This window comes from Pygoscelis adeliae, unplaced genomic scaffold (genome assembly GCF_000699105.1).
Source record: "Pygoscelis adeliae isolate BGI_AS28 unplaced genomic scaffold, ASM69910v1 Scaffold308, whole genome shotgun sequence".
Classification (NCBI taxonomy): domain Eukaryota; kingdom Metazoa; phylum Chordata; class Aves; order Sphenisciformes; family Spheniscidae; genus Pygoscelis; species Pygoscelis adeliae.
This window is the reverse complement of record NW_008825306.1, coordinates 3,908,996-3,929,486: the sequence shown is the minus strand read 5'-3', so window position 1 is coordinate 3,929,486 and position 20,491 is coordinate 3,908,996. Positions and strand designations below refer to the sequence as shown.

The 20,491-nt window shown below is 38.1% G+C and overlaps 1 protein-coding gene across 1 annotated transcript in view; it reads left to right on the top strand.

Moving 5' to 3' along the window:
- The window catches only part of USH2A (Usher syndrome 2A (autosomal recessive, mild)), a 401,100-nt gene that overhangs the window by 78,125 nt on the left and 302,484 nt on the right, over positions 1 to 20,491 (top strand). The window contains exons 13-18 of the mRNA XM_009330219.1: positions 1,325 to 1,508; positions 6,646 to 6,809; positions 10,902 to 11,060; positions 15,649 to 16,143; positions 17,728 to 18,000; positions 19,483 to 19,640. Of these exons, the coding sequence (XP_009328494.1) occupies positions 1,325 to 1,508; positions 6,646 to 6,809; positions 10,902 to 11,060; positions 15,649 to 16,143; positions 17,728 to 18,000; positions 19,483 to 19,640 (1,433 nt within the window). The remainder of the gene's footprint in view (positions 1 to 1,324; positions 1,509 to 6,645; positions 6,810 to 10,901; positions 11,061 to 15,648; positions 16,144 to 17,727; positions 18,001 to 19,482; positions 19,641 to 20,491) is intronic.

Sequence of the window (20,491 nt, the reverse complement as noted above, 5' to 3'; positions counted from 1 at the left end):
CTCCTATTGCTGGCCCTATCTTAGGATTGATGTTCAAAGATAGGTACTTGCAGTTGACAAGTGCCAGTTAATACTGTGTTACCATCATCATTTGCAGCACTCGTACACGTTGCTGCATTTTTAAGCAACTATACCACTCCAAAAAAAAAAAAAGGTGAGGAGAGCAATTGTGTGAAAAACCCAGTAAAATGTCTGTTAATAATCAGGTAAAAATAGAAAGTAATTTTGGAAAACTATGTAATTATATTTCTTACTGGTATTCTGTTACTTGAATTGTCTTCTGATCAGACATATAGAAAAGAAATTAGTAAGAATGGAAGAAGTCCATAGTTAGCAAAATAGATTATGCAAGTGGTAGAGCATCATTAAAAAAATGTGCTTAAAAGCTCTTTTGCTTGAAATTTCAGGTGAGGTTATGAATAATGGGTAAGTTCTTCAATGACCAGATTAGAGGTGTATTAACTCTATCTAATTGTATTTATCAGTAACATGTTAGAGACTTGCACAGCTGAATATTGCTTGTGAGGGCAATAGAATGAAAGATAGTATAGTAAAGGCATACCGAATATACTGTGGAGAAGGTGAAATTAATGCTCCAATACATAATTGGAAATAATACAGGAACAAAAGGATGGGATTCAGAATGAAAGCTTTTTTTATAGCAGATAAGTAATTTTTTTCATCAGTTCATTAGTTTCTGTAAAAGTATTTGTGTAGGATACAAGCTATATGTTGAGGAGGAGTAAAATATAAATTTTACGTAGACCTGGGAATGCTCATCAAATGTAGGTTTTTCTAAGAAACATTCTCATGTTTCAAGGGTTAAGTCAGCCACTGGTTGAGAAAGATTAAGAGACTTTCTTAGGAAAATATGTGTATTTCCTATGTTTTGCAACTGGCCGTTGTCAGAGATGGGATCCCAGACTAGAATGGATAAATGTCTGATCTTGTATGTTACTTTGTATGTTTCTGCTGCTTGTGGTACATTAGTACCTCTCAGGTCCTTGGGTCTTTACTTTCCCCACGGACACATTAATGTACTCCCCCCGTTTTGCATTTGCTCTGTCTAAACTAAAGTCTGAAGAGAGAATAAAAAGTCAGAGTTGGCAACTGGAGGATGAATAATAGTTTTAGGAAGTGCCAATGTGAAGATTTAGCAGCTCAGCTCTGCAGGAGGACTATATTGCTTTATTTGACTTGGGGTGTGTGTTACCTAAGCTTTAGTTCTGTTGTTTCATCCCCGATTATACACAAGTCAATAACAATCTCTTACTGTCTTCGCTTTTTGCATATTGTCTATTCTCAAAATCCCTTTCTTTTCCAGGTTTTTATTTTTCTCCATCCAGTGTCACTGGCTGTCTGCCATGCCTGTGCCACACAGCTGGTTCGGTGAATCAGATCTGTGATAAACTAACTGGCCAGTGTATTTGCCAAGATGCCTCTGTAACAGGACAGACATGTGAACGTTGCAAAGAACTTTATTTTGGATTTGACTCTGTCACAGGGAGGTGAGTGTTTCTTTTGTTACAGGTCACTTATAACCTCCTTGTTACATTTTTCTCATAGTAGCTCGTTCAAAGGTTTAGTGACAATGAAAAGATGTGCTCTAGTTACATTAATCCTTCTTCGAATTCATGTGTGCGCTCTGATTTACATGTGGTACATTATACAACCTTCTGTGCTCCCATGAGCTGAAGGAAGTAAAAGTTTTGCCACAGACTTAAGTAGAAACAACATGAAAACTGTATAAAGCTAATGCTGTCTAATGTTATAGCTGTTTGGTAATTGTTTCTCTACATTTCCTCTGCATCTTCAGTAAGATGTGCTGGTTTCTGAGGTGTTAATCACTGACTTAAAATATGGGTAATGTGCCATTTTTATATTATAACCAGTGAGTGCTTTTGAAGGTTTCAGGAAGACATTTGAATGGAAAAAAAAAGTAACAAATCAGATAGCCCTGTCTTTCCAAATTCCTTTTAGCAGCAGCAGTTGAAATACTCACAGCACCTTTCCTCTTAAAAATCTGTTTTTCTGAAGCAGTGTATTCTTTTTCAGCATTTAGTTATGTGCCACAGGGTAAATGGTTTATCTAAGGTGGCCTGGGGCGCCTAGGTACGCTGAAAGTATATGGATATATTTCCTGAAATGCAAGGGGAAAAACATATCTATAGGTAGTGCATTGCTATTCCAGCTGTTGCTCTACCTTTCTTTTCCAGGATCATCTTTCTTGCTTAATCCCCACAATCTCAGTTTCCTTTTAAATGTTGTCCAGAAAGATTGCACAGCTCTACTGCTATCACATTTTCATGCAGACCGATGGTGTTTTGTTATATTTAGTATTTTTGCCTTTAAAAGAAAAAACACAGGCAGAAGCAAAATCTGTACAACATTCCCCTCCCCATGCTCCTTTCCCCCAGCTAGTGTGGGGTAGACATGCTTTTAGGCAGTTAGCATCAGTGTCGTCTTGCATATACTTGACATTATTCTGCAGATTTTTCATTTTAACTTTTATGTTACTGTCACTCATTAGGAGATTTTTAAAATTATTTTTTACTGTTGTGGGTCACAGAGGCATCTGCTAATGGCCATAAAGTAATCTGTAGGAATAAGGACTTCCTATTTTCACTTCCTGTCATTTCTAATGGTAAGGAATAAAATCTGTGTAATATTAAAGTTCCCTTTTAAATATATTTTCCTTATTATTAATGATTTTTTTTTTTTTAGTTAGTTGGAATAGATTCCCCCCCCCCAGTTTTAGCAGGTGATGTAGAGGTTTATGTCTGTGTTAAGCAGTAGCTCTCCTGAACTAGATATTGGCCTCCAATTACTTGCATTTTGAGCTGTCTTCTGAAATTCAAAATGTGGAAATATCTAGAATTATCTAGATCCAGATCTTGTAAAGATAGAAAGTTTTTACAGTTCTGGAATTTGAATCAGAGTTGGCTTTAATGCCTTAATACTACTTAATCCTCATGACAGTATTGAAGACTGCTCTGGTAGTACATTAACATGATTAACTTGTGTTGCATATGCTTGGCTTCTTTTTGGTTAGCATCTACTCAGGCAATGTACCTCTGTTCCCCAGACAGAAATGTTTATCCACTGAAAATGATAATCCAGGTCTTTATTTGTTAATCTATTTTAATCCATTTCTTTAACCGTTAATATCTTCTTAAAGAGTACTGTGCTTTTTCTTTCTTTGTAAAGTTGCAAAGTCATTTAAACCATCCTTGCTCCAAGTGTCTATTAAGGACTCCGTGGTTACAGAAGGAAAAGGATATGAGCTATCTGTAGTGGCAAAGACGTATCTGTCTTGGCACAATAGCAGAAAAGGAGCAAAAACTGTGACACAGAGACTGTGAGGCTTTAAAATTCTCCTACTCTGAGAGGAATGTATATGTGAGCTGATTTACTTTCTGATGTTTTTGAGGTACAACAGGCACTTCGTATTTTTTAATTCATTTCAGCTTATGAAGCGGGAAAATTTCCTCAGCAATTAAAGAATTAGAGATACTGGATGTTTGCAGTGGTCTGAACAGATCTGTAATGGTTGTCGGCATTGGTACGCGTTTGAAATGCTTTACCTCTGTATTGTTTACTATAATGAACTGGTCAATGAACATCACAAATTATTTATCTAGATATATATCTTGACAGATTACTGTTTATGAAATCCATTTAGCAAGTGAGGTTTTCCCATAAGGATGAAAAATGAAGATTTTAAACAGATTGCTGGAGAGGCTCTAACTGCACCTAGAGAGTCAATGTAATAAAGGTTTCTCTATATTAATATTACAAAAAACATTTATCCTCACAAAATCAATATTGCAATTCATCTTGGCCTGACATTTCTCTTTCCGTGTTTTAAAAGCCTGTTTTCCTTGATTATATATAATTCTATTTTAATAAAACTCAAATATATTTGACTTCAGAGTATGCTGAAGAAGTAGCATTTAACAAGAATGCTGACAATATTTCTTACATGATGAAAAGTTTCAAAGAATGAGTTATTTTTTAAAAAAATCCTTAATTGACTGAATCCTTAATCCTGACTGAAAAGCATGAACTATGCATGACAACAAAGCCGGTTCCAGTGTTCTGCAGTTTAAGAAAATGATGCATGTGATTACACGAATATAATGCGTAATCCTGTGGAACAGAATAAGATAACACGTATGCTGCTGTTTGCAGGATCTGGAGCCTAATTCAGTATAGGTGGAGGTAGGGAGCCTACACTTTTCCTAGAAGAAAATGCAACTATTTCAAGCAGAAAGAAGCAGCCCCACCCTGCCAGGCACTGAAAACTATTACTGTGACTGTACGTGTATGTGAGTTTCATTGTCTCATGTGTGAATGATAATGAAAACTGGAATTCTCAGGGGACCCTTATTCATAAAAGGTGCAGTAATATTACAGGAGCAGTAAGATAATAATAAGCTTGTCTTTTACTGTTTACCTATTGAGACACTTTTGTTAACCTCCCCCCCCCCAACTATATGCACTAAATATCATGTAATGAAATTATGAAAGAATAAAGTACTGTCTTACTGAGCAAATAATTCTGCCTTCACTTTTTTCTCTAACTAAACCATTTTTTCAGTCATGACATTTAAATAGTCTAAACAAAACCTCTGTTTGAAGGGGGATTTGGATGCACTGTCTACAGATGAAAAGACTTAATACAGTTTGAAAAAATTGCCCTTTTCTCTTGACTATAAAAGAGAGCAAACTACAGTATAGCGGTTTCCAAGAGAGAATGTATTTTATTTATTCCCAAAAGGATATTAGTCCATAAAGCAAATTTGCAGCTTATTTTGCAGCTTTAGCTTTTATCAGCCCTTTTTAAGGGTGTTGAATGATTACCCAGGAGATCACACAGCATGAGCTGCTGTGGAGTAAAGAAATTCTAATACAGAGAGCTCTGTGATGGGCAGAAAATGTATGTGAAGAGTTTTCTTAAACTTGTTTAAAAATCTGTCACATTTAATGTCTATGTCACTGATTATTGACCTGAATTTTAGTGTCCTAATGTGAAAACAGTTTCCACCCTCCCCTCCTCTCTCCCTTGCTTTAAAAATCCAATACCTGAAACACAACTGAACTCACTTTTATTTCTGCCTTCGTATAGACAGAAAGAGATAGACCAAGGTGATGGTGATGACTGGAAAAATGGTCAAGTAACTTGTGTAAAGGCACCGCCACCTACTTCCTCAGATCTGGTGAAACTGGCCAAGGAAAGATCAGCCAAATATAAATCAACAACTCTTGTCTAGTCTTAGGGTTAGCAGAGCAAAGGGGACGTGGCATGATTGTCTCTCCCTTGGACTTCTCCAAGGTCTTTTTGCTGCTTCATCACCTTGGGACCTGGCATCTGGAGTAACTTAAGATTCCCTCTAGGCTGATGTTCTTACACCTGAGAATGGGACTTTTCCAGCTCAGGGCAAGGGGAGTGATGTCTAGATTTCCCGGTATGTGGTAGCTGCACTGTACAGTCCCACGTTTCTCCCAGTCCATGTTTTTTCAGAACTCTTTTAGTCTGTAGCAATTAAAATATAGTGAAATTAGAATCTAACGTACAAAGTTTTATTTGCCATTGTTGACTTTGTGTTATGACTGATAGTGGCAGTCTGTACTGCAATGGGTAGCATAACACTATTTGCAGTAAGGAAAAAATTGCTTTGCTTAACTTCTGAGATGTTCCGAGTCTCTGAATATTTGCATAATCTGACATTGGTATCCCTGCTATAAATGAATGCAAGTGGGGAAATACTATATCAAGTGAAAAACAAGTTGATTGCGAGAGTTTTCACATGCAAAAGCCAAAGCATAAATTAATCCTGAAAGTACTCTACTGATGCCAGAGAGATTTACAGAATTGAAATGTGGCATTTGTGTGATACCAATGCTTTTAATTTTTTTTGTTCTTTTTAATTAAAAAATCATTTAATTTACACATTTAATTAAATATTCTTTTTAGTTATTTTCCATTTTGTCCATCAGGCTGCAAAGAAAATGTGCTTTCTCTTATAATAGTTGTATTTCTGCTATTTTGTTTCCTTTCACTGTTTTAATCTGAGGGTTTTTTCTCCCAGTTTTTGTCTGCATTCGTTCTCCTTTATTCGTAGCGTGTTATTTTTTTCAACTTCAAGTTGCCTTTGTGGACAAGAAATTATTAATTGATTTCTTTTTCAACAAAAGCCTAGTTTCCTCTAAGTTGGACGGCTGTATGTTTTGTGCGGAAACCTATGAAACCGGTTACACATGTATCACTGAACTCTATAGCTCTGCAAGAAAGGTGCGAGTAAGCGTTGCAGGACTGAGTGCATAATGTGCTTATTACCAAACATTATTATCCTTTTTGTGTATGGATCAATATATATGAAAGCTCTTTAATCCTAAGAAATTTTTATCTAAATTAGGATATTATTCTGGCATTGAGACTTGAATGTTTATCTTTATAATGGGCACCTCTTTTGTAAGTTACTTTTTTTTCAGGCTAAGAGATTTTCTACCATGTCTCAGGCTACTGACCTGTTTACGATTTTTTAATTAAGTTACCCAAGAATCTTTTAAACAAAACCCTACTGTGCTTAACTGGAGTGTTAATGTGTTTTGATCACTTCTGTGATTTGTTTTTGTTTATAGATGTCAGCACTGTAATTGTCATCCTGCAGGAGCCATTAGTGGGACTTGTCATCTTGTTACTGGACAGTGTGTTTGTAAACAATTTGTAACTGGCTTGAAATGTGACAACTGTGTTCCTGATGCTAGTAATTTGGATGTCCACAACCTATTTGGCTGCAGTAAAAGTAAGTGGATGTTAGGTCTTGAAAGCATGTCTTTCAAATTAATTTTTTTTTAAATTGATTTAGTGAGTATTAAATTAGGTCAGCAGTACTAAAACTGGGTTTGACTTTTTTCCCCCCCATATTTCTGGTCCCTGAAGTTTGGGTGATTTTTATCTTAGGAGTGTTTTCCAGAGAGACGTACAGAATACTTTGTGTCATACGCACAGCTTACGCTTGCAGTCTAACCCAGGGGAGAAGTAATGGCCCATAGTTCCCTTGCACTTCCCACCGTGTTCTTTGCAGTGACCCACGCAGAGTTCACCTTTTAGTCACGCGAACGCAATAGTATTTGTACAACTTACAGCTTAGCCCCCTTTCCTGCCATTGACCGGAGGCAGGAGACCTGTCTTCAGAAGGTCTGTTGAAGACCTTCTCCTGGCGATTAATTAAAAATCTGCTCCTCAGTGCAACGTAGCTTTGCCTTTCTCCTCCTGGGGCTTTTTTTCAGTCAGTTTGGGAAAATATGCGATGTGGTGTAACAGAGCATCATAAATGGGCGTGTGTGAGGTGGGGCTAATGCTATGTTGGTGGTCAGATCGTGAATTGTAATGAAACACACTGCAATGGAACATCTGCACTTCTGCCCTTGCAGTAGGTCTGAATACAAAGAGATGGCACGGTTTCAGCCTTTGTTTGTATCATAAGTAGTCGAAATTAAATGCTCAGATTTGCTCACCAGTGCACAGTCTCTAAGCTGGCAGGGATTTTAAAGGAGAGGAAAAATATTATATGTAATAAAATTAAATTTTTAAGTTGCCTCCAGTTCAATGTTCAGAAATGGGCTTTGAGGACATCACACCACGCAATGCCAAACTGTGTGGGTAGGACCTCAGTTAATACTGAAAAAGTTGCGTTACATTTTTGTGACACACCTTACCGCCGCACGCAGTTAACAGCCCAGTCTTGGAAGTCACGTAACCAGTTACTGAGGCACTCCGCAGATGCTAATTGGGCATTTCTGTCAGCAGGCCTAATTGATAATGGCCAGACTGGTCCTACTGTGCCAGTTAGCTCAGGTAGCCATGTGTAATGCAACAACAGGGTTAGACATTCCCAAGTGATCTCTGGAGTATGTTTCTGGATCCTCCTTCAGCAAAATATTTCTTTGTATATTTTGCAAAGGTATTTATATGACATTCATCATTGTGATAGGCCCACACTGTAGATTTGCAAGCAGAGATGTACATGCACAAAGAGTTCGTTTACAAGGACAGACGGCTCTCGCTTTGATTCCAGTTTGTATTTCATTGTAAATCAGTTTAAATTTCAAATAATATGCATTGCAGAATGCACAGTGCTATAAATGGGATAGAACGAAGAGACTGATTTGTTTCCAAAGATGATTTTTTTTCTCCAAGTTTGGAAGTGCTTAGATACAGTTTTGTTTTGGCTTTCCCCATACTCTTCTGTAGAAGGCATAGTATCTATTCGTTGTGCAGATAGTTGATTGGCTTATTGTTTCTCTAAAAAAATGTAGGCTGTTTCAACTGAATGTATAATAATAATAATACATGGCACTTTTATGACGCTGTTCATCTTCAAAGTGCTTTACAAACATAAACCAACCTACTTATTTATGTTGGGATATACATTGGATAAAGGTCAATGGCAATTCAACTATAAAATTGATTAATAATAATATGACAGATAAATAATATCATAGATTTTAGTTAGGAAAAAATACATCAGGCAGTATTCTAAATGACAAGCGGAGTCCTCTTCTGGACATAAATGATACAGCAATTGCAGTCTGTTGGTTATTCATACCAAAATATTTCAACTTGTTGCACAGATATGGAGCTTTGCCTAGCTTGATATTTGTGGTTATTTTCATTGCAGAACGGTATTTCGTTGACACATACCATTACTGGTTATAACTCTTTGCCAAGGGAAGCCAATGTAAGTTGCTGTCACTGTCCAACTAACATTCTTTAAGGAAAAGACCTATTTTCCATTTTTCTGCCCAACAGTATCTTAGATGCTCCATAAAAAATCTGAAATACAGTGCTTTGCTTACACATCTAAAATGCAAAACAGCAAACGCGTGGGAGCAATATACAGTAGTGTGAGATTGAGAATGAAGGTTATGCCGGTAAATTTCTATGATTGCTCAGGTCTTGTAAGCATGTATGACATGGAGAGAAACTTTCAAAAATGCCAAAGGGATTTAGGAGCACTTTTTCCTTTGATTCTCAAACTTTACTCCTGTAGACACTTGAGCATGCATTCACTTCCTAACTCAGCTGAACTCAAGAACTCTAGATTGGCAGCAAAACAACCTATGCTTTCTAATGGGAGATGATGACTATGTGTTCTGTTCAACCCAATGAATTCTAGAAATATTTTCTGCTATTTCTTGGCTGAGAGACTGCAGTAGGAGCAGGGCTTTTCATTATTCTACTCTAAAGAGCTTCAACTCACATTTTGGATTTGTATTAAAAACGCACTGATGTTGGCCTAAATCTCTACAGCTATCACTTGTGTAGCTTGAGGTCCTCATGTCGCTGTCTGCAACTTCAGTCTTTGCTTCGGGTCTCCTGTTAACTTGGCCGAACAGATTTTGGTAACTTTTGGTGAATTGTGCATATTAAGCAAACATTCATGTAATGGAGATGTTCATAGTTTATAAACGGAAGGAGAAAAAACTAATGAAAAGCCACAGGTTTCTAATGTTGATATTTTCCTATAATGCTTCATGTAAGGGAGAAAAGGTTATTGGGTGGTTCTGGATCCAGCTCCTGGCAGCTTACTCCACGTGCTGATTTCTGTACTGCCCTCGGCTATTCTCATTCCTGGAGCAAAATGTTTTCCTCTAGATACGTGCCCTCCTGATTTTCCCTCCCTTGATAAAGAGGGTAGGGAATGGCACAGTCTGCCTTTGAATCAAGCTGTAGCAATTACTAGCTGCCAAAACAGACCAGTCTCGTTCTGTGCTAGTGCACGGTATGCTGAGGGTTAGAGAGTAGTGCCTTCCTTCGTGTAACGGGCTGGCTGGAGAATCTCATAGCAGGGTATGGACTCATGCTCTGACTTGAATAATAACATAAACATAGAATCATTTAGGTTGGAAAATACCTTTAAGATCGTCGAGTCCGACCGTCAAACCGTATGTTTATGTGCACGTGTGTGTATATGTATATATATGTATTTATGTATATATATGTATTTATACGCATATATATATCTATGCATATAAAGTTTAATTTCTGAATAACAGCCATTATCTTAGAAAGGACCGTGCTCATACAGTTGGGTTACAAAAGAGTCGTAGGAGGGACTTTGACTGCTCTTTCTGAAAATGTGAGACTTTCGGCTTGTGAACTTCAAGTTTGTTTTTCTCTCTATTGATACTAGTGCAATTAAGTAGCACATTTTCCAAAGTTAATGGAGGTGGTAGCAGAGTATTATTTTGGTAAATAAGAATCTCAAGCTGATTTCTTAAAATGTTAGACACCTCGCTCTCATCGATTTAAATTTCATTGGAAACAAATGGAAGTGAATTGCCTAAATAACTTTCAAAATTTGCCCCTTTATGTTTTTTGTCATTTAATTAAGTAGGCTTATTGTAACACTTCAGTAAAATTTGTAGTTAGTTGGACTTTCCATTTCTATTCTAATAGAGGAAGTTATGCCTGGCTTATGCTAAAATGGAATGAATCCTCTGGAAAAAATAAATTATAATTGAACTATAGACTTCAATAATGTGACCAGACAAACATGTTCCCATTTTATAGAGGTCTCTAAATACATTAAAAAAAAACGTGTTTGGAAAACTGTGGTGTACTTGCTTTAATTCAGGGGGAAAGGACGATGAAGTTTATTTGTCATTTGTTTAAATGTATAAATTTGTTGCATGTACTTGGATAAAAAGCTTTGTTGGAGAGCATTTGGATGGATCAGTTTAGTCTATTAATGTCTTGCCTGAGTGACCGTACGTTTACTTGATGGTTTTTCTTTGAAGAAAACTTAGCAGTTTCTTTGCATTTTTATTTAAATTTGTATGATTATTGATTACCTTCATTTTTACATCCTCTGGTTTTGTGTATGTTTTAGCTCCATTCCAGCAACCTCCTCCTACAGGAGAAGTTCTCAATTCCTCTGTTATCAGTCTTTCGTGGAGTTCCCCCGACTCTCCAAATTCTAACAGGCTTACTTACCAGCTCTATAGGGATGAGGCTGAAATTTATACAACCGAAGACCACTACCCTTATAGTAAGTATTTATAGGAAGATGACATCAAAGAATTTTGTGTTTATGTGTGTGTGTACATATCTATATATATATGTGCAAGTTTTCTTAATTATTTCTCGTTTCTGTCATTATCATTCGCTGTGATTTTGAATACATTATTCTGTTTTCCTTTAGTGAGTTACTGTTCTGCGTTATTAATTTTCTTTGAAAGAAATGAATACTCCGGTCTAAAATCTGGCAAACTATCACTCAAAAGGGCTAACATTTTTTTACTTTTTAATCTAAAAAACTTCAGTTGCTCACCAAAAGCATTCCCTGCAGATATACACAGGCTCCAAGAGCTAAAAGAGGCAAAGTCCCAGAGAAACAATTAGGGTGAATAGAAGAGACCATAATGTGCTTAAGCTTGCTTTTTTCATCCTCCCGGTTTTAAACTGTTAACAGATTAGGAAAGCTTTTTGTGGTCTCTAACTTTTAGCACCTTCTGTTAAGCTATCAGTGTAGCTCCTGAGTTGCCTTTAGCAGCACCACTTCTCTCTTGTTGAGGCTTGCAAAGGGATCCTCAGAAGGCAGTCCTCAAGGATTCGACACTCTGTCCTAGCTGGAAAGGCCATTTTGTGCTACTATTGATCCTCTTACCAAGGAAAAGGAGATGGATTTGGATACTGTTTTTCTGTATATATGGCACACAAGTGGTTTTTTTGAGAAGACAGGTGTGGTTTAATGCCACTAAGGTTTGATTTTTGTATTCGCAGCTTTTTTAGTTTGTTGCATTTTCATACCAATGCAGCATTAATATCTTGCAGAAGTTGAGTCTTTCTAATTATTGGCATGTACCCTGGAGGGGGGAAAAAAAAAAAGACTGTTATTCAGTGGAAGCACAGATCCTTTGGAATGCACCTAACATTTTAATGTTCTGGTGCATGCTGCTGTGTTACAGTTGATTGATTACTCTGTGGCTTATGCTGTGAATTTGGACGCTCCATAGTACATACCACGAGGAAAGGTATGCGACCCCGTGTAAGCATGGGATTAAGTGATTGAGAGGAGAGAAAGAAACATTACAAAAAAGTTTAGAGAGCTAATAGAAAATATTCCAATTCCTTAATTTGGTTTTTACAGCCTAACTTTAGTAAAAATATGAACTAATTTCAGAAGAAAAGCTCTTATACTTTTGTTGTCATAAATTTGTGCTCTGTAATGTACTTGAAACTGAGTGCATTGGTGAGGATGTTATTTCATGACTGTGCCTATGTACTTTGTAGAGACTGAAAAATGCTCAATGTATTTAGCTGTATAACGAGACATTAGCACGTTTCTATTTAACAAAACATTTTGTAAAAACATAGATTTGGTTTGAAAAGACATTTTTGACATTTCCTGCAATCCCCCTAATTAATGATGTGAAACCATCTGCTGGTGTTTGAATATCAAGAATACATTGTTAATGCTGTCAGAAGTTTTGGTAACGTTACTTTTTTCTCAATATAGCATGAAACTTGTAATGCTTACGAAATGCCCCAAGAGTGCAACTGGATGAACATTATCTTATGACTAAAATCTCTTTTGGTTTTATAGAAACATTGAACTTCCAAAGGAAAATTAAGAATAATCTTCTAAATTGGCCTGGTGATCTGGCTGACAGTATTGCAGAATGCCCAATTAAAACAATGTTTTCCTAACTGCTCTGGAAAACCAGAGACTCAGGAGATACCAATCCTCCTTTTGAGGATAAAATGAAATACTTGCTTTAAAATGTGAAAAAAACCCCACAAAGTTACTTACAATTCGAACCCCAAATCACATTGGTTCTCATTTTTGATAAATGTAGCATGGTGGAGTTGTTCACCTGAGGAATGTAGAACCTTCAGCCTTTTGGCTTGATCCACTTTTATCTAGCCTATTGCAATAAAGTTACCATCTGGTGATCGGGTGTTCATCGACACCGAATGAACTTTCTCATACTGTTGAGTTGGTGCCGGTTACTTTTCTGGCAGACAATAGCAGCGTTCTGGGTCATCTGCCTCTTCCGAGCCCTGTGCTTGAAAAAGGGGAAAGTAACGTGCTTGCTGTCAACGTTAGACCTGGGGCCCATTGGACAGTTCGAGTCCATTCCAGAGGTGGGGTTTTGGGGGTTGGTTGTAGAGCTAGGGTGGTGGTGGTGCAGGCATTTCTAGAGCAGGTATGAAGTTGGTGGTTTTCATGAGGATGTGGTTCTAGATCAAGTCCTAGAGCATGCGTTGGTTCTAGACTGCGTGCTAGATCACGTTCTAGGTCGCGGGTTCTAGATCGTGTTCCAGATCAAGTTCTAGCTCGGGTTTTGTTCTAGATTAAGTTCTAGCTTGCTCATTGGTTCTAGTTCGTGTGCTAGCTTGATTATTGGTTCCAGGTCATGTTCTAGCCCACTTGCTGGTTCGGAACAGTATCATGGTTTAGCTTGCTCATTGTTTCAGGACCATGGTCTAATTCTAGTTTGGCTTACGACTGCTGGGGACTGCTGGGTCCGGGACAATTTGTTGGTTCCAGAGCTTGTTCTAGCTCACTCGTTGGTTCTAGATCACTTGACGGTTCCAGAGCGTGTTCTGGCTCACTTGATGGTTCTAGAGCGTGTTCTAGCTCACTCGTTGGTTCTAGATCACTTGATGGTTCCAGAGCGTGTTCTAGCTCACTTGTTGGTTCCAGAGCATGTTCTAGCTCACTCGTTGGTTCTAGATCACTTGATGGTTCCAGAGCGTGTTCTAGCTCACTTGTTGGTTCCAGAGCATGTTCTAGCTCACTCGTTGGTTCTAGATCACTTGATGGTTCCAGAGCGTGTTCTAGCTCACTTGTTGGTTCCAGAGCATGTTCTAGCTCACTCGTTGGTTCTAGATCACTTGTTGGTTCCAGAACTGGTTCTAGCTCGATTGTTGGTTCCAGGTCATGTTCGGGGGGGGCTAGAATCTAGTTCCGGGGGTACTCCTGTTTTATGATCTCACACGGATTTGTGGTACTTGCTAGCAGTCTTGTTTGGGGGGGTTCTTATTTTCTTTTTTTCTTGTGTGCTTTTTTTTCTTCCTTGTGGCTCTTCTGAGTTGAAAGCCCATAGGATGGGGATCCTAATCATCCCATAAAGTGCAGCTCTCCCAAGTTTCTAGCCCACTGACTCGTGCCACCTCTGTGGCCATTCTTTTCTCTGGAGACAAAATCGGGAACTGGACGCGTGGCAAGCTCCTACTGGCTGGTGTCCTTCACAGCAACTGGTTGCCTCACTCCTGCTGCAAGGATTCTTGCCAGCCTTGTCTAACACGTGTCAAATCGGCTTTGGTACCCCACTCCTGCACCCAGAAGCACATCACGTGTGCCTGTGCAGCTCAGAAAGGGCTCAGCAATTCTAGAGTGCACTCAAGTACAAAAGCTGAAAAAGAAACAGCTGAATCTCGCCAGCAAGACTGAAATCTGCTGCTTCACCTGCCCGCTCACTACTAACGCACAAGGGTGTCGCAATAACTGTTGCAGCCGCTGGCAGAGCTGTTCTGCAGCCTTGCCTGAAGTACCAGGGTTTGAAAGGCTTGAAGATGAGATTACCTGGTCTCCTTATTGCTGGACTTCAGCGATAAGGTTGTGATTGCTATAGGTAGTTGAAGCGCTGTAAGCAATTACTGGGCTGACGCTGCTGCTTTTGTACTACCAAGTCAAGGGTTGAATATCTAGCAATACTAATAATTTTGTTGGTCCTCTTTAAGCTGTACTCAGGGCTGGCTTGCCAGTGCAGACATACAGCGAGGACTTAGAAACAGCTGTGTCCTCTCCATTTGCTTTGAAAAAGTTTAAGAGTATCCGTGCTCTGGCATGTAATATATTACTCAATGTTCACTATTTCTTAAGGCAAAACAACACGTGGTGGTATGTACGTAACTTCATATTGTGCTGTGATGACTAAGATGTGTAACTGCTTCTGGGATATAGCCGGCAGCTATTCAGGGTCACGGCAGCTAAGAAACTGCTAAAAAGCTATCTAGAGTAGCTAGGGGTGAGGAAGGTAAATATAGGCTTTGGGTATACCTTTTTAATAATTATTTGCACTTCCGTTTCACTTTTCATCCAAGATCAAATGCTTTACGAATGAGCTATTAAGCACTATTTTAGAAACGAGGAAGTGAAAGCACAGAAAGGTGAAATATTTGATCTTACGTTATGAAATGAATCAAAAACAAAGGTGTGGAAGTTTACAGAATGGTTTGCTTTTTTGCTAAATCAGGTTCACTAAGATCGACATTGATTTACATTTGAAATAATTATTTCCAAGCAGAGGAGGAATAAGAAGATAATTGTATTACTCTTGTTCATGATTAAAGCAGGAACTAGGAGAAATTCATTGGAAAAATTATTTCTCTAGCGATGCCAATGGGCAGTGGAAGATAATAAAGGGAAAAGGGGAAGGGAGTTTTCCCTGTTAAAAAAAAAAAAAAAAGTTGAGACGTTAAAATGTTCATAATGATCTCAAGAGCATGCAAATGGGCATAAATATCTTACGTCTTGGATTAGGGCTGGAAAGACTTTAAGTATGGAAATTAAGATTATTTTTAATGTGTTAGACTCATACAATTTTCTTCTCACCTCTTTGTTTTAGGTGTTCAGACCTTCACCGATACCATGTTATCTCCATATACCTTCTATTCCTACTACGTCCAAGCCAGCAATGTTCATGGTTTTACGAGAAGTGCCTCAGTGACATACAGAACAAAATCTGGGACGCCTCCAGGAAGCTTGCATTTAAATCCCGTCTTTCCTGTTAGTCACCACTCTGTTTTGCTTTACTGGACAAGCCTCTCCAATGACTCTGGGCCCATAGAGAAATACATTTTGACATGTACTAGCTTGGGTGATCTTCAGCCTTGTGGTCAGTATGAAGGCCTAAAAACTTCAGCAATTATTTGGAATCTCATTCCGTTTACAAAGTATGTTTTTTCTGTGCAAGCTTGTACTAGTGGAGGCTGCTTAAAGAGCCAGCCAGTAACAGTAATTACTGCACAAGCTCCTCCAGAAGGACTACGCCCACCGATGACAGAAACCATCAGCTCTACAGAACTGTCTGTGGAATGGTCACCGCCCGAGAAACCAAATGGTAGGACATTGTATTTACTTTTGTAAGTCAAAGATTTTGCAAAGAAAAAGCGGCATTTTCTCGAATCTGGTTAAAATATCCTTATCCATGCGACATAAACTGAGAATGAAGTAAGTAATTGTCTTAATTTGCCTGTCTGCCACTAAACGTATCCTCAGAGTCTGTGTTTTATTCTTTTGGAGTCCAGAACTCCAACTGAATGTGTTGGATTCAGGATTTAGCCCTTAGTGGCATCTGCTGCAGCAAAAATCACATTTATAATTAAACATTTACAGTAAAATTAATTTCTTCCTAATTTGCCAGATCGCCTAGTTCAGGCAGATGTGGCAATATTGCCTTACAAAGAATAAATAAGCAGATAACAGTTATGGGGGGGAAAAAAATCTAAAAATTAACAGACAAGTCTGTTTTTAAAACCATCCGTCATGTGTAGTAACTAATTCTATTACCAGTATAACTTTGTTAGGGATTAGGCGATTGCCAAGAGTTGCTGGTCTAACTTGCGTAATAATATTTTAGGTTTTTGAAACTGAGACCGCAGCTGTTGTAGGATACTTTTGTGATGCCACAGATTTTACTGGTAAACACTTTATCTTTCAATATATGTGCAGTGGAGCTTTGTGAACTTGCACTTACATGCACAAATATTTGTGCATGAGAAAACAAGCATTTTGATCTGTTCACGAAATGGGCATCTGTGTGTAAGGGGAGCTCAGCTTTCTCTTCGAACATCTTATTTGCTAGCTATTACCAGATTAGACAGGAAGAATGCCTGCACAAGAACACCTGTGTGTATTTAGAGGGGCAGTTCATGATACTTGCTGTTAGTACTGGTCCCTCAACCTGCAGCATATATCTTCATAGTTTACTTCATGGCCATTACATGCACGTAATTGCCAGCACAGGCAGATTTAAGCAATGCTCTTACTTTCCTTTTGATGTCTGGTCAGATGTCCTGGTCTTTCCAAAGACAAAGAGAGAAGATTTTTCTCCCAAGCCACCTCTCCAGTTCCGTGCATGAGTACAGCCCCAAATATATATATATTATATGGTAACTAACTATCTCCTGGCTTTGCTATGTCGCTCATCTTTTCCAATTGGGAAATCTCCAGTCAGCTTTCTTACACTCTGTTCCTACGGTTACACTGCTTCCACGATCCAACCTAGATCATGTATCACTTCATACCACAATACTGAAGTTTTGTTTTTTTATCCAAAGTGGTGAGACCTTCCTTAAATATCCCTTTGATAATCAGAGGTAACTGAAGTAATTTCCAGTAACATTTGATCAGAACTTTAGGATATCGTCTTCCAGTGAGGATGGAAGAACTCATACTGTAATCCAGCCATTTGTTTTCAAATGCCAAAATTGCATGGAGGGGAAAATAAACAGTGTAATGCAAGAAATGCCAAAGTGAGCATTTGGATGAAAATAGCAGAAAGGAGGAAAATTTCTTATGCTATATTTTCTATGATGTGGATTGATTGATTGTTAGCTCATTAAATATATTGGTGTTGGTATCTTAGTAGAATTCTAGAAATCGTTTAAATGCACTAATGTTTCTGGCCCGCTTTTTTCTCTAGGCATAATTATAAGGTATGAACTTTACATGAGAAAAAAATTAAAACCAGCTGGGAACTTTCTTCCTCCTGAAATTCGTATTTTTCAAAGCAGTGGATGGCTCAGTCCTCAACCAATTATGGAGTCTCCTAATGAAAATGCCCTGGCTCCACCGCAGACCAGTACCACAGTCACTGATCTGGAGCCATTCACAGAGTATGAATTTTATGTGCTAGCAGTAAACATGGCAGGTAGCATATCTTCAGACTGGATATCAGGACGAACAGGAGAGGCTGGTAAGTATTGGTTTGAATTTGATGATACAAATAAAAGAAAAAACTAAATTAGAATGTATTCTTTTTTTTTCCCCCCAATAAAATTCAGCTAGAGATGATTCAAATAGGGACAAATTGTCATTTTTTAACTAATTAAAGATAGGTTAGATTATCTCAGAACTTAGCACATTAAGCAAAAACATTTTCTCCACCATAAAATCATATTGTTGAAGAAAAGAATCCCTGTCAATTAAACCAAAATTTCAAAACTACAAGATTGCAAAATCTACCAGGCAGTGTTTGAATGCTCCACTATTTTCCTAGTTGTTATTTATATGTTCTTTAAAGGGAGAAAACATGGAAAAAGATTGGTTTTGTCACAAATGTATTAACAGTTGGTGTGAATCAGGAATGTTGTCCAAGAAGGTACATATATTCAGAAAGGAGGTTCAAGTGAGTTTTCCTGAACTGAGGCTTTGATTGTTTAGAAAGTAATTTTTTTGAAGAACTTGAGGGGGTTACCTTTTCAGGAGTATAGTGCTTGAAACTTATCATACGCTTTTATGGAGGCCAAGTGTCATAATATGGACCCTTTTTTTCAGAAGTTTAACAACGGCTCTTATTACAACCCTTCTGTTCAGATTTGCAAAAGGGCTTGCCACTTGACATAATTATTTGAAATTTGTTTCAATGCTTTCATTAGAAATCTAAGTTTTTTAGGCTGATAGAGCCTATGTTTTGCAATTAAACATCTCCGTTACATCACTGATGCTTTTGTTTGCTGCTAGCTTGAAAATCATGTCCTCGGTCATTTGCTCCTGCAAAACAGCAGGCTAAACTAATTCCCCTTTCAAAATGAGTCTTTGTGCTTATCTGTTCTTAAATACTATATGTTATAAAAGTGTTAAATTGTATTTGGGAAGAGGTCCATTAGTGTGGTTGTTTGTACGTAGCAGAAGTGCTATGAGTTCGTATCCTATTATTACAGAGTAATCAGGTGGGGATTTAACTGCAGTGCAAACAATCCTTTTATAGATTTACTATGGAAGACAGGGGAACTGTTTTGTAAGAAGTGAGAGACATGTTAATTTCAAACTGGCCTAGCAAACAAAATTGCTTTTAAGATGCTGAAGTATTGAACACTTTTTGCTTTTATCAGTTTTTTCCCAGGTTGCATGAAGTTTTTCTCTGAGACTTTTTCATTTGTATGTACTTTCCTACCTGCTACAGGGGTTAGGACTTTAGTGCTGATTAGTATTTCTTTGAAGACATAGGCAGAGTTTTATTCTGCATTCGTTGCCAGAGTAGAAGACAGAAGAATGATGGGTGGGGTACTTTTTATGTGCTATTAAAGTAATCTGAAAATTTGAGTTAGACTTGAAAATAAGTTTAAAAAAGAAAAAAACTGTCTGAAATGGTGTTTTAGAAAAACAGTGAGTAAGCTTGCGTTACACACGTTTTTCACTTATTTCATGAATGTTGTTGTATTTAATTTGATTTTAGCCCCAGTGTTCATGCCATCTCCATCAGTATTCCCTCTTTCACCATATTCCCTCAATGTGTCATGGGAAAAACCTGAAGATAATTTAGCAAGAGGAGAAGTGATGGGATACAGCATCAGTCTGATGACAGAACAAAGGTTCTTGCCACCATTTTCCCAGGTAGTATTGTTTTTCCTAACAATTAAGTTAGGAACAAAATTAGTAACAAAACATTAAGTTTTTCCTAACTGGTGGTAATAAAATTGATAACGTCTGACGTCTTCCAACTTTTCCAAGTTGCGCCAGGGGAGGTTTAGATTGGACATGAGGAAAAATTTCTTTACTGAAAGAGTGGTTAAACATTGGAACAGGCTGCCCAGGGAAGTGGTTGAGTCACCATCCCTGGAAGTATTTAAAAGACGGGTAGATGAGGCGCTTAGGGACATGGTTTAGTAGGCATGGTGTTGTTGGGTTGATGGTTGGACTCGATGATCTTGGAGGTCTCTTCCAACCTTAATGATTCTATGATTCTATGATTCCTTGGTGGTGTGATGAATTGTTTCCCTGATTTGCTGTATATCCTCTGATCCAACTTTTTCACCTATCAGTTTACCTTGAGTGCTCTGTAATGTTGCACACTACTTTCAGGTTTTAAGTTGTATTCCTGAGCTGACTTGTTTTCAGTAGTGGGCAAGATTCAAAATTAGGAGGGATGAGCTTGAGCAACAACACTTAAATTGCTTTTATCTTTTGTCCTGGTTTCGGCTGGGATAGAGTTAATTTTCTTCCTAATAGCCAGTATAGTGCTGTGTTTTGGATTTAGCATGAGAGTGATGTGATAACACACTGATGTTTCAGTTATTGCTAAGCAGTGTTTATGCTAAGTCAAGGACTTTCCAGCTTCCCATGCTCTACTGACTGAGAAGGCTGGAGGTGCACAAGAAGGCGGGAGGGGGCACAGCCAGGACAGCTGACCCCAACTGGCCAGAGGGACATTCCATACCATCCGACATCATGCCCCGTATATAAGC